We start from the raw sequence: 17,881 nt of genomic DNA on the forward strand, positions 1-17,881 counted from the left end.
ACACTCTGGGTACATATATGAAGCACAAATAGCAATGTAAGAAGGTTAAAAGCTCTGAAAAGTCGATTTTGCATGTTATGGGACCTTTAAACAATGAACAAATAGTAGCCTAAATTACATGTTGTTGTGAACAATGGTCTATGTTGTGATTCAAGATTCACTCATCCAATCAGAGAGCTACGAGGTGGAGCAAGATAAAAGTCCTGGTTGCGGACGGCATTTCAGACAAGCTGATCCTAGACTTATCATTCATGTTTTATTTTTAATTATGCTCTTGTAAATCCTATTTGTTCATTTCTGCATGGAGCCGCTCACCAACCTAACCACCTGTATCAATAATGTATCAGCAGCTAGTAGGACTCAGATGTTATCTTTTGTTTTAGGTAATTTTGCTGCTTTAACAGTATGTCGTAACCTGCTTGTTATATTTTCTATTATTTATTTCAGACAGCTCCACACTCCCACAAACTACCTGGTCTTGTCTTTGGCTGTGGCCGATCTGCTTGTGGGTGTTGTGATTTTGCCTTTTAGTATAGTCTTATTTGTAAGCCCATGCTGGGATCTCCAAGATGTCTGTCTACTACGTTCTGTATTTGATTATGCGCTGTGCTCTTGTTCAATATTGAACCTGTGCTTAATCTCCATTGACCGATATTATGCTGTGTGTCACCCTTTAATGTACAGAACCAAAATGAATGCCTCTTTTACTGCGATCCTAATTTTGATCATTTGGATTGTTTCAATAAGTTGTGGAATTGTCATGGCGCGTAGTGGACAAAAGAACAATTCAAGGTGTGCATTCGTATTTGGTTTAAGTTTAGGGTCTATAACTGCTGTCACGGCGTTTTACATCCCTGCAATTATAATGATTACACTTTACCTAAAGATTTTCCATGTGGCTCGAAAACAGGCTCAAAGCATCCACAGCATGCACACTAGCGAAGCGGTGAATAAAATGGAGAGGAAGGCAACGAGGACGCTCGTCAAAGTGATGGGAGTGTTTTTGCTTTGCTGGACTCCCTTCGCCTTGTGTATCACGTTTCTACCTTTAAATAATTTCAATGTTCCTCTAGCCGCAATGGAGGTTTTTAAATGGTTTGGGTGGTCGAATTCAATGCTCAATCCTTTCATCTATGCTTACTTTTACAGCTGGTTCAGGTGTGCTTTCAGAATAATACTCTCTGGTAAAATATTTAAGGGTAAATATACCAATGCTAGACTGTATTGAATATATATTGTAATACATTATTTTAAGAGCTAGTGTTTAGTGGTTGAAATCACTGGATTTGGATGAAATTTACTTTTTTTTTTACAACATAAGATTTTTTTTAAAATCCAACATTATTAACCCTGTAATTACAAACTGTATATTTTACTGAGCATTATGTTTAAAAATCTGACAATCCTTCTTTTATATGTCTGATTAGAAAATGACACACACTTTACAGAACAACATTAATGATTAATTTGATTAAAGGTAGTCTATAAAAATACATACAACTCTCTCAAACATAAATGCGATGCTTTTGTTACGACCATTTAACTTTAATGCAAATGTTACAAAGATAGAGATCAAACAATAAAACATTATACAAACAGTTAAACGTTTTAAAACGTGATTAAAAAGATGACATGATGATGCAAGCCTTATCTTCTTAGGTAGTGTCGTTTCAAAGCAGAGGACATCACCCTTTGTGTTGATATTTTATTTCTACTGCCTCTCTCAAGAGCAAGAAAAACAAAAACCATAAATCTCTCATAAAGGCTTCGGGTGGCATGTGAATGGATCCGGGAGCCTTGGCAAGGCCTCAATGTCCTTTTAACCAAACCCTTTACGTTGTTCACAATCCAGAAGCTGTGTGTACCAGTGTAGCACAAAGCATGGGAAGGATGTTGAGGTCTTTCACCATTCCCTGCACTAAAATTGCGTTCATGAATTCCTTGGGAACTTGGGGAAAAGTTTTTTTCTGTGAATGCACATGAATTTTCAGACGTCGAGAAAATAACTTGTGTCAAAAGCTGCTGCCTGTCTGCTACACTTGACATCACCTGTTGAGTGTGTTGTGTGGAGACAATCATGACAATCATGTCATTGAAATACAGATGACACATGAACTTCATAAGACTGTTCTAGAGATGCACTTGCAGAACAATGCAGTTTCAGCCTCTCTTCTTCCTGGAGAAGTGGACACTGTAAAAACTGTAGTAAAATTAGCCTTGTTTATGGCCACAGGCAGTTTTGTGTTTTTCACATATTATGTGAAAAACACAAAATATAGATTGTATTGCAACTTGAATGAACTGGAATGAACTTTAACTTGAATGAACTTTAATTTAATAAACTTCACTTTTTTCAATGAACTTTAATTTTTTTTCATGATGAATGTGAGATTGATAATTATTAAGAAGTGTTGATTGCAATTGTATATATACATTATATGAACATTCATGGTACATTTTTTCCTTTGACCTCTGTCTTGTAGGTCAACTCTGTGTTGCTGTGTGTTGCTGTGTTGCGACAGCCTCGAAACTTGACAGAGCAGATCTGTGTGGAGGAGTGGGCCAAAATCAATGATGCAGTGTCTGCAAACCTGGTCAAGAAAAACAGGAAACGTTTGACCTCTTTAATTATAAACAATACCTATTTGGCACTGTAAACGGTACCAAATATTAAAACAGATTTTTTTTTAAATTTGCTACAACATCCATATACGTTATTTAAAAAATATACAATGTGCTTTCTAGATTTATTTTAAAAGTGGGAGAACTTGCAAAATCAAAGAGTTTTCAAATGCCTTAAACTTGAGCGTCTTTTCACACTGTGCACTAAAATATACACTCAATAAAAGTGACATTTCCAAAAGTTGCACTTGAATAACTTGCTTTTCTAAAAAAATAAATACATTTAAACCTATTATTATGTTTTATTTTCCTTGTGATTGAAGTTTATCACAATGACATGGGGATTGGCGATATTGTCTACAAAGCATGGCTCAAAGTGAATCTAAGGTTAAAGAAATGTTTATTGAAAAATACCTTTGGGTGTAATGGTTATTGAAAAGTATGTGAAAGATGAAGGACAACCACAGAGGCACAATGACATTTTATTTAAATTTATAAAAATAATTATTTTTGGATAAATAAATCATCTATACAAAGAATGCCATATTCAATTTACAAGAATAATAAATGAACTACAGACAACATTCACAGTTAATACAGCAGCTTTTAAAAATTATATCTGGGGAAAGTGTGTAATGTAATAATGCAAAATTTAGTGTGAGTGAATAATTAGATTATCATTCTCTCATAAAGTCACATATAACATTATTTTTGGCATACACAAATGTCTATTTATGCTCTCCTGGCACACTTTTCAGTTTTGTGGCCAAGCCAGATCCCGTCAGATCAAAAGCTTAGCAGGACAATGCCTGGTTAGTACTGGAATGGGAGACGGTTGGAACACCAGCTTCCACAGTGAGGCGTCGTGTCTGTAGGAAAGACTCTTCACCCACATTCCCTTGTAAGAATGAAGAATGGCAGCCTTAGATCTGTCAGTCAATTCAGCGGTTTTGTGTGTCCAAAAGTACTAAATAAATATGAAGCATTTTTATTATTAATATCAGTTTTACTATTTTTACTTGTATTGTGTATTAAGATAGCACATATCCAATACATATTATTACAAAACATAATCAAAAGCAAGACGGCAATTTGGTTTGATATACAGTACAGAATAAAGCTGTCCTGCTTTCAGTAAGTGTTTTGTTGTAGTGCATTCCCTTGTCTTGTTGGTTTGTGTGCAATTTTAATATTACTTGCTTCTATATTGAATGAATGTTTGATTAATGATTCCTTCAAAAACATACATAAAAAGTGCATCATTTATTGGGCTAAAACTAAACTACTTCATTGCTCTTGAGTGAAAAAACAACAGCTTATCTCTTCCATGTCTCGAGTCAAGAATAGAAATAACATTTTCTATCTTGTATTTGTTCAATTACAGGTGATGTGTAGTTCAAATTTAGCGTGAAAAAATATGCATTATTACTGAGGGCAGGCGCTCCTCTCCACAGATCAAATCTGCAACTTGGCCTTGCTTGCCTCCATGAAAACATATATATACAAATATAACACCATATCGTGGAAAATTCCTGGCAAAACAATAACATCTTAATGGAAACATTTCCATGGAAACAAGCAGGTGTTGTATACTCCCCAGAAATGTTACATAGTGCCTCTTTAAGGCCCATGATAAGAAGAGTAAGACTCCACAGGCTCGCTGCTGCTGTTGGTAAATGCATTTGACAGGTGATACACATCTGAAAGAGAAGCTCACTCTTAGACATCACTTGATTTTGTACAAAAAAAAATAGCAGATTGCATCACTTACTTCGTCGTCTAAATATGCTGAGGAAGGAATTAATGGCCCCCACATTAGAGCTCTGGAAAAGAAAAAAATACAGTTTAAATCAGTTTCTGAAATTGGAATGTAGGCTCTTTCTCGTGGTACAAAATTGCTTCAGTTCTAGTTCGCTTAAATGAGACTAAACATCTAAATACCACCCACAATCACAGTCTGAAGGAGCTGTTAGTCTGGGCAGTGTCCAGAAGGCTAAAGGAGAGGGAAAGGAGGGAGTGAGGGGTGGCGTCTGGACCAAGAAGGAAAAATTAGGGCATTTGTGTTTATCTGAGCTTTGGCTGGATGATCAACGAGAGTTGAAGTTTCATATGAGGTTGTAGAAAGAACACCCATCAGGTTTGTGCAGACCAATAGGGTTAAACCGGAAACTCCAACGTTGATCAACAGCAATCGGATCTATGCAGGCTTTTACCCCCAACGTACCTAGTGCGAAAAAACTCTGTCCCGGAGGCAGGTATCTAATCAGTGGTGTTTGATGTCAGAGAAAACGTGAAACGTATTGGCTATTGCCAAAACCACAAAGCCGCAAAAGTACTTTAGGGGTTAGTTCTTAGTTCAGTGTTTATCATTGACTCACTCTTGTCCGATTGGAGCTAGAACCAGATGATCGTGTTGTTGGTGGTTTTCTTGACAGGATGGCACGTATCTAAATGCACAGATTATGTCATTTATAAGCATTATTGAAAACCTTCCTTATTGACTAACTTACCCTAGAATCAAAGAGTGTTCCAAAGACTAGAATAAATAAACCCTGTAGAGTAACAAAACAGTATTATCAAATATTCATATCACACATTCATATAGTGTACATGAGGATGCAATTTTTATACACAATTTTAACTATTGCAACTATGTATGTGCAATATGTAACTGATTAAATGTCTACTCAATATGACATTGTAGTAGTAGTAGAGAGGTAGTTTTACACTACTTCTTAAAAAAAAGTCGCCACTTGGCTTCAACTAAGCAAATACAGTTGGTACAAGCCTCCTGATCTTTCAGCTGCAACACGGTATTTAAACCCAACTGATGCAGTTAGTGGCTTCTCATTTCTGAAACAACCATGTGGAAAGACAAATCCCATGGTCATGGAAAATATGTCAATATGTTTGAGAAGGGTCAAATCATTGGATTCAGGCAGAGAAACAGAAACTAATCTACTCCAGATCTGAACCCCAAGTGAGAGTGTTTGGAGCCGGAGAAGGCTTTGTGCAGTGGTCTATATTTTTGAATACTGTGTGCAAAATGTCTTTGCTAAGTTTGTCAACTCAACATACAAAGTCATTACCACTGGAATTGCAGCGGTTTATCACAAGATGAAGTCAGCTTTTGGTGAGAAAAAATAGTTTTCTATTTGGATGTGGCTGAAGAGCCGCGGTGCGGTCAAATGGCCCAGCAGTTTCAGGAACCGCGGCACTGCCACGACCCTAACCTTAACCTTAACCCTAACCCTAACCCTAACCCTAACCCTAACCTTAACCTTAACCTTAACCCTAACCTTAACCCTAACCCTAACCCTAACCTTAACCTTAACCTTAACCCTAACCCTAACCCTAACCTTAACCCTAACCTTAACCTTAACCCTAACTCTAACCTTAACCCGGCGCAGTCAAATAGCGCAGCAGTTTCAGGAGCCGCGACACAAAATAACATGGCATTCGGCCGTTCTGTAGACACTCCCTTTCTATTTAAATCTATTTTGCTATTTTGTTAACACCTGAGTCTGCATTCTTCTGGTGCTAAAGCGTTACGGAGCCCAAAGGGAGTGAGACCGCTAGGAAGCTAGTACCACTTGTGGTCCACTTTGCATCGTTGAAACAGGCTGGCAAGGTTTACTTAAGTAAGCTGAGACACTTTCGGACCGCACCAATCCCCTCCAAAATGAACCCTTCAAAGCCTGACTCATAACCTTATGTCTATTATTCCACTTACCTGTAAAGAGTTGAAGAATGCAAATGCAATATGGATTCCTTTATTTGTTGGCTCCACCATAGTTCCCACTCCTAAAGACCAGGTCAGTCCAAATAATGGCGTCAGGATAAGCACACAGCGCGCTATCACCTTTAGTGTGTGCAAGTTATCGTCCTCTGCTGAGTCCCCAATGCCTCCACTCCTCAGCATCTTGTACAGCACAACAAACAGGATGATGATGTTAATAAACACTATAGTTAAGGCAGGTATGACCAAGGCCAGAAGTGCCATAGTCTCATCCCAATTGAGCCAGCATGCTTGGGTTTTCCGGATGTATCCGTTTCTTGAGGCAGTAGCAGCGACAGTCACCACAGCTATGATCAATGGAGCTCCATAGCCAACACAAAAACCCACGGCCAACATGGTTGACTTGGACATGTGCGAGAAGACCATGACCGTGCGGTAAAATAACAGCAGTCCAGATACTAGCATCCAGAAGAAAAGTGCTAAGTAGAAAAAGTGCATAAAAAATGTTACTGTGCTACACTTATCAACTGGTACGTCATGATTCTCATCCGGGTTTTCCAGCGGGTTCTTTGCAATAAAGGCTGCGATCATAAAGCAAATGTCGGCAATCAACAAGCAAACGGCGATGTTAACTATGGAGACATGTCGCATAAACGCAGTACTATTTCTGGTGACGGCTTTCCAGACATAACCTTCAATAATAAGGCAAATAACAAGACTAGCCAGCGATATCGCAACACCCAAGTACGTGATGATATCCAAAAGTTCTCTTATAGATTCAGGAATTTTTGTTGACATTAGAATGGAGAAGGAGGTAAGATGGTTGCAATTGCATGTTACAGTGTCGTTTATGTCCGAAACAAGGTCACACCCCTCGCTATCCCATGCTCCGAGGCCGTCTAGAAGACTAAAATCCCAGAATACACATTGAGGATTGAGGGATAGCGAGTCATCCCTTTTCTCGTAAGTCAACGTAACATTATTGATGTCTTGATCTACTTTAATAAGCACCACATCAGCATTGATTACAGTGTCCGAAACCATGGGAACTGTATTGTTATCTATGGAGTTTATTGTTGTAGTTGTTTGTTGGCTGATATTAAAACTTCCATTTCGCGGTGGCATAATGTTGTTCAGCGTGGTAAAGACAATGGTTGTTATAGAGACGTTGTTAGGCTGAGTATTAATGAGTATTTTAATGCCGATGCTAGAGTTGAGGTCGACGGAAAAAGAGTTGCTGAATGTGGTCCTGTTCAGCATGATGCTTTGAGTGGTGATGGAGAACGTCTCCTCCAGCCCTTCGGACAGTTTCTCCAGAGCGCCCAGAAGCTCAGAGCTGGCATTGTTGCTTTGGTTTGTGTTCAGAACTTGCCACGAGGAAGCGGCGTTGTTTGCGCTGATCTTGTCCACCACCTCAAGGACATTCTGTAACAGGCAGAACATTTGATTAGACTTCACTCTCCCTGTAGGAAAAATAAACCCCTGTAATTAATCCATACTTCAACCAGGGTTTCAGGGTAAACGTTTGGGCTTACTGGGTGTCCACATGTATGAATACATACAAATAGTAATCCATACTGTATATACATTATTAATTGCATTTTAAAATACCTCACCTTCATAATAGATTTAGTGACAGTCTCTGCGACATTAGAAATGGTGCTGACAATTCCAACAATTGCTGAAATGGTGTTTGACGACTCAGCTATGGCCTCGTTCTGTGTTTCAACAGCCTGATTTAGTGTTCCAACAAATTCCAACACATCCACAGGATCCAAATCCTAAATCCAAAACATGAGATGTTAAGGTCAATCTGTAACTTTTTTGTTTGGCAGTGTTTATGAACTTGTCTTGGTTTAAATATCTAGATATCTAGGTTTAAGGTCCCCCCCCTAACACCCTACCTCTGATTCCGTTAGCAAGTCTTTGATTTCTTCCACAATGCAGGTATCCTCCACAAGCTTCCAGCTTCCATTGCTCTCACACACGGCTTGCTTGATGCCCTCCTGCCCTTTCTCGCAGCCAAGGATTGAGGTGCTTCCTACTTTCCCACTCCCATATATTTTATCATCACAGGTCGGCGCTGTTAAATTAGACAGGAGGTGTTGTAAAGAAAGATAGCTGATATGTACTAAATAATGCTTTAAAAGTCCTTACATTCTCTGAACAGGGTCAGTTTTGTTGTTCGTTTGTATTTTGTAAGGGTTTCCACCTGGCAGGTGTAGGTTTTGGGTTGAGAGCTCACACAGGTTTTTACAATAAGTTGTGTGCAGTATTTACCGTTTTCAATAGAATGATCTGTAAACACAACCGTAGCACATTTGAAAATGATTTATAAGAGATGACTGAACTAAACCAAAAACATTATTGATGAATTCATACCTGAGGTTTCAGAAACGTCCAACCATTTCACTTTATAGACCGACTGCACACAGCAAGACAGCTTCAGAGGTAGGTCGTCACATTTGGCATTTCTCTCTATGTCGACTTGTATATCGGGGAGTGCTTGCTTGATGTTATCTGTGGCTACGGATCCTTTCTGGATGTAGTTCAGAACTGTGCCTTTCAAAGTGCACTCATATAGTCCTGCAGCAGAGAAACAGCTGGATACATTCACCAGTATCACCAATGACATACATCTAATCTACGGAAAAATATGGGTAACTTTCTTTTGAATGTGACTATTCATAGCATGATTGCCCGAGGGGTGGTGATTTTGAGACCACTTGAACCTGTGTACCAATTGAGGCTAAATAGTGACATTCCTTGTTTGTTTGCCAGTGTCGGTGTAGTCCCTCATTCGTCCAGGAGTTTTCCATTGTAGAAAAAGATTCAGTTTTAGTCATCTGGACTCTGGACCTTTTGACTCTCATCCGAGGGTCATTATAAATCTGCAAATCAAGACCGGGAACTCAGATATTTATCCTACTCTGCCTACTGGGCGGGATCTCCTGATACAGGGTGTTTTTGGTTTCACCAGAAACTAAACTCTTTATTTTCTATCAAACTAGCCTCTTTGTTCACTATCAGTCCTTAAATGGGCTATAAGCCTCCTATTGTACCTGGCTCACTCGCTCACATCCCCGAGTAACTGATTAGCATTCGAATGCCCTGGGAGTCTACCTCTCCAGGAATTCAAAATTCCATTATAAACGACCAGAATTGTTGAATGTTAAAAGTGTATAGAGAGAGATTAAACAGCCACTTCACAAGAGGCTTTATCAGCACAGAACACACTCGAGTTAAGGACCACAGAGCGCCGTGCATCTTCATCTTAAAGCCATAAACCACTCTATTGAGGACAGTGAGGTGAAGATTCTAAGCAGGGAGAAAAGATGGTTTGAAAGAGGAGTTAAAGAGGCAATCTTTGTTAAAAAATAAAAAACGCCCTTAAATAGAAACGGTGGTTTAAGATTCAACCTACCGTCCAGATGACTACAACTGAATCTTTTTCTTTGTCTGCCAGTACTACATCTGTTTCAAACTCGCATTGTTGGCTCAAGCACAAAACATAAGCATTTATAATCTACTATGTCTACTATGTCTTTAGAAATTACTCCTTACACTATGGTAATATGATTTATGTTAAGCATTACAGTGTAACAGAGAATACACAAGAAGACAACACATTTTGCTGAATTTTCTCATGTGAGCTTTTAACCATGTTATTTATATCTATTTAGGCTAAATTTAGGCTTTGTGTCATACATGTAGAGTCTCTTGACATATTTCTATTCTTTATCATGTTGTTTATATCAATATTGCTGTTTACAATGAACAAAATGTAATATATGTGGGTAATAGTTCATTAATGCACACAAAAAAAGTAAAATACATCTTAATCTATAAACACCCCAATAATTACTTGAAATATTCTGGTGAAAAATGTGTGGATTAATTTACTATTTACTTACCAGCATCAGCAAGAATCACTTGATTGACCTTGAGATTTGATTGTAGACTGTTTATGCTTATCGAGTATTTTGTGCGATTTTTTGCACTCTTTCCTTCAAACTTCCATTCAACTCCACTGAGCACACCCAGGTTGACGTTTGTCGGTGGAGGTCCACATCTCAACTTCATACTATTTCCAGTATAGGTGAGTAAGGGAAATGTAAGTGAGCTGGGTGCTGTGAGAGAGAATACATATATCATCTGAATCTGGAAATGGAATCCAGGTAACTTGATTTGATACTAACCATTCAAATAAGCTGTAACTAAACCAATGACAGGGGCGACTTCTTTCATCGCTTCAGGAATTTGTGCATTCACTTCAAGAATTTTGTCAGTGTTGATCTGGGAAGTCTTAAGCGTGTACTGTGTCACTATACTGCCCTCACTGTAACAGAAAACGCAATGTTACTCAAAATATATTCTAATTTATATGACATAAAGATAAGGTGCAAAGGTGCAAATTCGGATGCAAATATGATAATGTTTCAAACACAATACCTAGTCATACATAGATACTAATTGATACTAAAACTAGTACCAAAAGTACTAGTTTTCTTCTAATTGGGAGTATTGATACCAAAAATCATATAAAGACCTGTTTGGTCAAGATCTATAATAGGTCTAGTGTAAGATCATATTGTATTTGGGAATGTTAAATGTCCACAATGTAACTTTTTCTGGCGAGGGGTCAGCCACCTGCTTGAGATGGTGCCCTTCGAGGCAACTGCTGTTGTGATTTCGGGTTTTACAAAAACAAATTAATTGAGATGTTATTACTTTGCTTGGAATAGAATGTTCCAGTGGCATTAAACTCATATCTTTTACCTGTTTTCACAGGCATTTCATTACGAAAAATGAAGCTAACCTTAAAAACATTTATTCTTACTGTGAGCAGGAGTGGGAGAGATCTGAGATCAGATCCGCTCTCCCCAGATCTCTCCCCAGATCTGACCTGTAAATGAGCACCTGCAAAAGGCAGGTTGCAGAGCCTCACCAGAAAAGTTACATAGAGCAAATCTAAGGAAACCACTATTTAAACCCCCCCCCCAAAACATTTACATTTGAAAGAGTACTGCCACTTCAGTAAATTATATATAAGCATCTATAACTAATGTTAGGAGAACAAATGTTTTACCTGAAACCATTTACAGTAACAGCGATGAACCCATTGAGGCTGCTGTACTGTTTTTTCAGCTAATGAAAAAAAACATATTGAAAACATTCAAAATTTAAAAAAAAGTTTGACATAATAGTTGAAGTTGTATGAAAAATACTCTTACCACAGGATAAACCTGCTCTTTGAGGGTTTGGAAGGCTTCACTTGAGCTGATAGCGAGTTCGGGTTCATATTGTTTATCTAATGTTATCAACATTTTCCACTCCAGTCCTGTCAAGGAGACATCAATTTAAGTAAAGGCGAAACGTTTAAATTTTTCTGGCGGGGTTGTCTCCATAGAAATATTATTACTTTGCCTGAAATGTTTTGCAGCGTGGCAATAAACGTATCCATCTTGCATTGATTTCATTATGGGTTTTTCTTATTACTGAAAACTACCTTAAAAAAATACATTCTTTCCATGCGCGAGCTTGTTTCTTCAGAAATATATTGCATGTTGCCATAGTGATAGATTTGTTTATTGCCATACTGAGTAACATAGCATGCACTGTACAGTGTGCATAGTTTAAGACACTGTACCTTTTGATGGGGCGGTGGTTGGTGGGGTTGTGGTGGTTGGTGGGGTTGTGGTGGTTGGTGAGGATGTGGTGGTTGGTGGGGCTGTGGTGGTGGGTGGGGCAGTGGTTGGTGGGGATGTGCTGGTTGGTGGGGCTGTGGTGGTGGGTGGGGCTGTGGTGGTGGGTGGGGCTGTGGTGGTGGGTGGGGCTGTGGTGGTGGGTGGGGCAGTGGTGGTTGGTGGGGCTGTGGTGGTGGGTGGGGCTGTGGTGGTGGGTGGGGCTGTGGTGGTGGGTGGGGCAGTGGTTGGTGGGGATGTGCTGGTTGGTGGGGATGTGGTGGTTGGTGGGGCTGTGGTGGTGGGTGGGGCTGTGGTGGTGGGTGGGGCTGTGGTGGTGGGTGGGGCAGTGGTTGGTGGGGATGTGCTGGTTGGTGGGATGGTGGTAATATTTGAAGTAATTGTAATATTAGGAGAAGGAGATATGGTACTGGGGGTTGTAGAAGGCAGTCTGTTTATTGTAGTGTTTGTAGTTGGAGATATCACTGTGAATGCAGAAGAAGATAATAGTCATTAATTATGAACTGAATAACTGTTATCTTAAAACATGAAAAATTGGTTTGGAAATAAAACTTTGGAAAAGTCATGTAAAAAGCGAAACTCTTGGGAAAAAATGATAATAATTCTAGTGTGAAATAATTAATTTCCAAATTGTAAAAAAAGACTCACATCTCTTCCCTCTAATAACATCTGGACAGATGGTAGTGACTGTTTCAAAAAGGTTTCGTGTTCTTCCTGAATTAAATTTGCTGGGATTGATCTGTGTTACTCACAGGTGACCACAGTGGAGGGAACAGTCACAGGAGTTGTAGTATTCAGCTCTGATGTAGAGTTGGAAGTTGTGTCTGTGAAAAAATACCACAATTTACAACTATTTCTTTGAAAGATGAAGAGTGTCAGTGTGATGTTCATCACTTACTTGTAATAATTGTCATTAAAGTTGTAATTACAGGAGCTACTGTTGTACTGGTAAAACCAGTTGCATCTGGAATAAGAAAAGCCAATTAGGCCCGAGCGCCACAAGCTGGCGAGAGGCCTATTAATCTCGTAAGGCTAATGACACGGCTGCGAAAGTGCGCACGTAGTGCGCACAAAATCGAGCGCGAAGCGCTCGCCCACTTCCAAACACTCACTAACGCACTCCTCCACTCATGCACGCCCCGTGCATACTAATTAGTTGTAGGAAAATGGAACATTACCGTTGTAAACGGGCGAAGCCCGTGCAAAAGTTCGCACTAAACGAGCACTTTACATTGGGATGACGACCGCGAAGCGGTCGTCATCCCCATATAAAGCACTCATTTGCGCTAAGTAGCTCACGAATACGTTCCCCATCTCTTGCATGTTCCGTGCATATAAGCATGTAAGGCAAAAATTGAACATTATTACTGTATAGAGGGCCAAAAACACAAAGTGGGCGGAGCCCACTCAAAATTATCGAAAGTACCCGTCAGTGACCAGGGACCCACACCATGAGGTAGGAAAGCGCGAGCGCTTTCCGAAAATGTATAGTTTATGATATTTGAAAAATGGGAAACATTGTTTTCGCATCGGAATATTATTCTTTCTTTCTTTCTTCTTCTTCTCGGGACCAACCCCCCTATTTTTCACCCAGTGAACATTGACGAAAAGTCACAAAAATTTGCACGCCTCTAAAAATCGTGCCTCTCTACATTCTGGCTATTTCCCTTTTCTAAAATTAAAAAAATTGGCGCGTCAGCGCCCCCAAATGTACCAAAAATGCATTGAGAGATGGGAAATGACCCAAAAAAAATCTGATCGTAGAATCATGAAATTTGGCGCAGAGGTAGATGGTGACAAGAGAAGTAAAAAATATTATTACGGCAACGCCGTCCGCCCAACCAAATGTCGGCCATATTGCTTCAAAAATGGCTAAACATGACTTCGGAGTTTTTCCAAACGTCGTACTTTTACGAACTCCTCCCAGGGCGTTGGCCCTAAAAAGCTGAAATTTGGTGAAAATGCTACTGAGGAGTGGGACATCAAAAGTTATCCAAATTACATTGATACCTCTCACGGTCTCTGTGCGGCGAAGCCGCAAACTGTAGCTAGAATTTCAGAAATCTCCCATATTTAAAATTTCTGCCGTTTGCGCAGATAAAGTCCGAATTGCGTCAAATTAGAATCAGTTGTTAAACTCTTTGCCCTAAACCTACTTGAAGTGAAATAAATTCATTTGGCGCCACAGCGCCCCCTACAGATTTTATATGGAGGTTAAATGTTTAGTTTTGCGAAATTATATGAAATTTGACACACAACTCAATTTTAGCATCCCCATCAAAAAAGTCAATGACTCATGTCATAATTGTTATGGCGTTGCCGTAACGATGACCGAAACCTTTCATGTTATTCCAATGGGGAAATCGCCAGAACATGTTTACACTTTAGACTTTCACAAACTCCTCCCAGGGCGTCAGCCCTATTAACCTGAAATTTGGTGAGACTCATCTTCAAGACCATCAAAAGTTATCCACATTTTCATTCAAAGAGTCACGGTGTCTGTGCGGCAAAGCCGCACATTTTGCCAAGAATTCAAAATAAAATTGCTTTTTGATGGTAAAACAAAGGGGAGAAGATGTGACAGCGTCACAGATTCAGCAGTAGGCGTAATAAAAGGACAATTGGGGCGCGTTAGCGCCCCCTCCTCTTGCGGCGTGGCGGCGGTGTGGCGGCGGCGTGGCGGCGGCGTGGCGAGGGCCGATCATTGCCGCTTGCGGCTATATTTTGAAATTATTGTTGGAAACACGTTTTAATGTAAGGGACTATTTCCGATTCATGAGTACTTACTTGTTACAGGTAATGGAGTGGTCACATTCATTTCTGTTGTTGTAGGGGTTGTGATTTCTGTTAAAAAGAAGATGGTTTAAAGTAAATATGTTCATGTGTGGGTATTGTGCCTATAGTAAATGTTTATGAATTGTGAATTACAAAATGACCCAACATGTTACCTGGGGTTGGCACAGGTGTAGTTGATGGACAGGCTGTGAAGTCTGTTAAATATTACAGAGAAATATGGATAAGTCCTTTACTTGTATCATCATTTCTTTACAATATTGTCCAAAGACAGAACTCACTACGGTCAAGAGGCCGGCAGTCCTGTCCATCAGGAGGAAGGCCATTGATACATCCACATGTGTCATTAGAGATGCTGTCACATGACCCATAGGATAAACACAGGTCACATGACCATCGGTACTGCTCCTCACATGTGCACTGGTAACTATCATTGTTCAGACTGCACACTGTGGAGAAACACCCAAACACTGTCACTTTAACTCAGATTTCAACCCTTAATGTAGTGAAATGGTTTCCATAGTGGACTGTCCTCACTGAGAGACACTTCTGTTGAATTCTTCACATCATCCCTTAACAAGCCACAGATCACTGGACTCAATAACTACTGGTACATGAAAACATTTTTTCCTCACACTTGCGACCTCTGTTAAGTTGTTTCTTGGTTGCTAGGTTACACTGGAATAAAGTGCCATATTTTGCAGTTTACCAAAACAGCAAAAGGTATGTAGACCTCAGAGTCAACCTGGCCCTCTAATTCATCCTGCAGCACCTGGACTCATCGGGAACATACTTCAAGATCCTTTTCTGTCAACTGCTGCTGTCTTTACAACATACTCTTTCTAGAAGGCTTCAGGATGAGCTCTCTCAGCTTAACATGGCCGACTCCAACTCCAGGTGGGTCACTGATTTCCAAAAGAACTAGTGGCGACATGTGAGGCAGGGGAAGAATGTCCCTCAACATTGGACCATTTGTACTGGTTTTCTTCAGGGCTGTGTACTTTACTCCTGGCTCTTCTCCTTAAACACTAATCCTTGTCCCTCTTGCCACAAACAAGAAAAAGGAATATTTTTTTGCATAAGAGACATCACCCTTGTTTAGCTCATCTCAAATGCTGATGGGTCTGCAAGAAAGTAAAATCTGAAGGCCCAGAAGAGAGTGGAAGTTATGGAAGACTACAGGAAAGTCACAGCCCTCCCTTTTTCCCTTTTCCTCCCTGACAGACACTCCCTATCAATACTATGGAATTCTTATACATCCTGGCTACCACTGGTCCAAGGCCAAACAGCTCTCTCATCAAGAAGACCCAGGAGAGGCTGTAGTTCTTGCAGTAGCTGAGGAAAGCTTAGGATGTATGTACTCTGCTCAGAAGGTGATCAAATGTGGGTCATCAGGACTCAAGAGTTGTGTAGGTCTGATCTCAGCTGACAATAGTAATGGAAAATAGGCCATGTCATGTCATGTTATCCTATCTATGCTGGTTTTCTGTGAGCAGATGATACATGTGGATATAGGAATATGGGTTACTGATAAATGTGAATATAAGAATATGGGTTACTGATAAATGTGGATATAAGAATAAGGGTTACTGATAAATGTGGTCCGGCATACTCTGTATCTTGGACATGGATTGAGGGTCAGGTCACCTCCAAAATGAGATCGCTTGAATCTTTGCATCTGTGATGGTTATTTTATCTCTTTTGGAGCTGATTTGATTATGATGATAAGTAAGTAAGTGTTAATGTTTGTCACTGCCTTTAAAAGGATGTGTGTTGTCATTGTTCTGGAGGGTAGGGACAGAAACCTTTGTTAGGGACAGTGGTTATTTGCCCTGCACGAGTAAATAAAGATCCACATTTTGAGAAAAACAAACTGTTCTGTTTCATCTTTTCTTGGTAATTGTTTGCAGAAATTCCTTAACATCCCTCTCAACCTGGACATGGACATGACTCTCTCATATTATTACTACTTTAAAACAAAATGTATTTATATCTAATTCAAGTAGCAAAACACAATCCTTGTTTGAGAAATTCTGTTTACTGATTGGGGCAAAAGAACGTGTTTGTATATTTTTCATGACCAAAGTTGAAAGCATTCTCACCTGTAGAAATATCAACACTGTTGATGTGTATGCTGTTGTTTACACTGATGGGGTAAGAGGTGTTTCTCAGAGTCATCCTCAGCAGATTTATCGCAGCGAAATCTGTAGTGTTCAATTCAATAGTAATGCTGTATTTATGAAGAAATGCAGGAGCTGTCAAAGACAAGATGAGAAATGTGTCAAAAGACTCCTCACATCTCTTCCCTCTAATAACATCTGGACAGATGGTAGTGACTGTTTCAAAAAGGTTTCGTGTTCTTCCTGAATTAAATTTGCTGGGATTGATCTGTGTTACTCACAGGTGACCACAGTGGAGGGAACAGTCACAGGAGTTGTAGTATTCAGCTCTGATGTAGAGTTGGAAGTTGTGTCTGTGAAAAAATACCACAATTTACAACTATTTCTTTGAAAGATGGAGAGTGTCAGTGTGATGTTCATCACTTACTTGTAATAATTGTCATTAAAGTTGTAATTACAGGAGCTGCTGTTGTACTGGTAAAACCAGTTGCATCTGGAATAAGAAAAGCCAATTTGAAATTATTGTTGGAAACACGTTTTAATGTAAGGGACTATTTCCGATTCATGAGTACTTACTTGTTACAGGTAATGGAGTGGTCACATTCATTTCTGTTGTTGTAGGGGTTGTGATTTCTGTTAAAAAGAAGATGGTTTAAAGTAAATATGTTCATGTGTGGGTATTGTGCCTATAGTAAATGTTTATGAATTGTGAATTACAAAATGACCCAACATGTTACCTGGGGTTGGCACAGGTGTAGTTGATGGACAGGCTGTGAAGTCTGTTAAATATTACAGAGAAATATGGATAAGTCCTTTACTTGTATCATCATTTCTTTACAATATTGTCCAAAGACAGAACTCACTACGGTCAAGAGGCCGGCAGTCCTGTCCATCAGGAGGAA

General features: G+C 39.6%; 2 protein-coding genes across 2 annotated transcripts in view; one reads left to right on the forward strand and one right to left on the reverse strand.

Annotated features, from left to right (window-relative positions):
* Positions 1–234: 234 nt before the first annotated feature.
* On the forward strand, positions 235–1,228 carry LOC140364943 (trace amine-associated receptor 2-like). Its single transcript, XM_072451324.1, has one exon. It carries the CDS (start codon positions 302–304, stop codon positions 1,226–1,228), a length of 927 nt encoding a protein of 308 aa, XP_072307425.1. The 5' UTR covers positions 235–301.
* Positions 1,229–3,552: 2,324 nt separating this feature from the next.
* Positions 3,553–17,881, reverse strand: part of LOC140363529 (uncharacterized) — a 42,037-nt gene continuing 27,708 nt past the window's right edge. Inside the window, exons 45-66 of the mRNA XM_072450147.1 lie at positions 17,717–17,758; positions 17,556–17,612; positions 17,407–17,472; positions 17,261–17,332; positions 15,015–15,056; positions 14,854–14,910; positions 12,996–13,030; positions 12,819–12,890; positions 12,012–12,530; positions 11,596–11,702; positions 11,451–11,509; positions 10,561–10,700; positions 10,276–10,491; positions 8,744–8,947; positions 8,519–8,659; positions 8,266–8,444; positions 7,978–8,142; positions 6,356–7,786; positions 5,133–5,174; positions 5,001–5,069; positions 4,394–4,445; positions 3,553–4,322 (exon numbers count right to left, since the gene is read on the reverse strand). Coding sequence (XP_072306248.1) covers positions 4,243–4,322; positions 4,394–4,445; positions 5,001–5,069; positions 5,133–5,174; positions 6,356–7,786; positions 7,978–8,142; positions 8,266–8,444; positions 8,519–8,659; positions 8,744–8,947; positions 10,276–10,491; positions 10,561–10,700; positions 11,451–11,509; positions 11,596–11,702; positions 12,012–12,530; positions 12,819–12,890; positions 12,996–13,030; positions 14,854–14,910; positions 15,015–15,056; positions 17,261–17,332; positions 17,407–17,472; positions 17,556–17,612; positions 17,717–17,758 — 3,847 coding nt within the window. The 3' untranslated portion in view covers positions 3,553–4,242. The remainder of the gene's footprint in view (positions 4,323–4,393; positions 4,446–5,000; positions 5,070–5,132; positions 5,175–6,355; positions 7,787–7,977; positions 8,143–8,265; positions 8,445–8,518; positions 8,660–8,743; positions 8,948–10,275; positions 10,492–10,560; positions 10,701–11,450; positions 11,510–11,595; positions 11,703–12,011; positions 12,531–12,818; positions 12,891–12,995; positions 13,031–14,853; positions 14,911–15,014; positions 15,057–17,260; positions 17,333–17,406; positions 17,473–17,555; positions 17,613–17,716; positions 17,759–17,881) is intronic.

The sequence above is a fragment of the Eucyclogobius newberryi genome, unplaced genomic scaffold (assembly GCF_026437365.1).
Source record: "Eucyclogobius newberryi isolate DKJ021-1_F unplaced genomic scaffold, fEucNew1.0.hap1 SCAF_1, whole genome shotgun sequence".
NCBI classification, from domain to species: domain Eukaryota; kingdom Metazoa; phylum Chordata; class Actinopteri; order Gobiiformes; family Gobiidae; genus Eucyclogobius; species Eucyclogobius newberryi.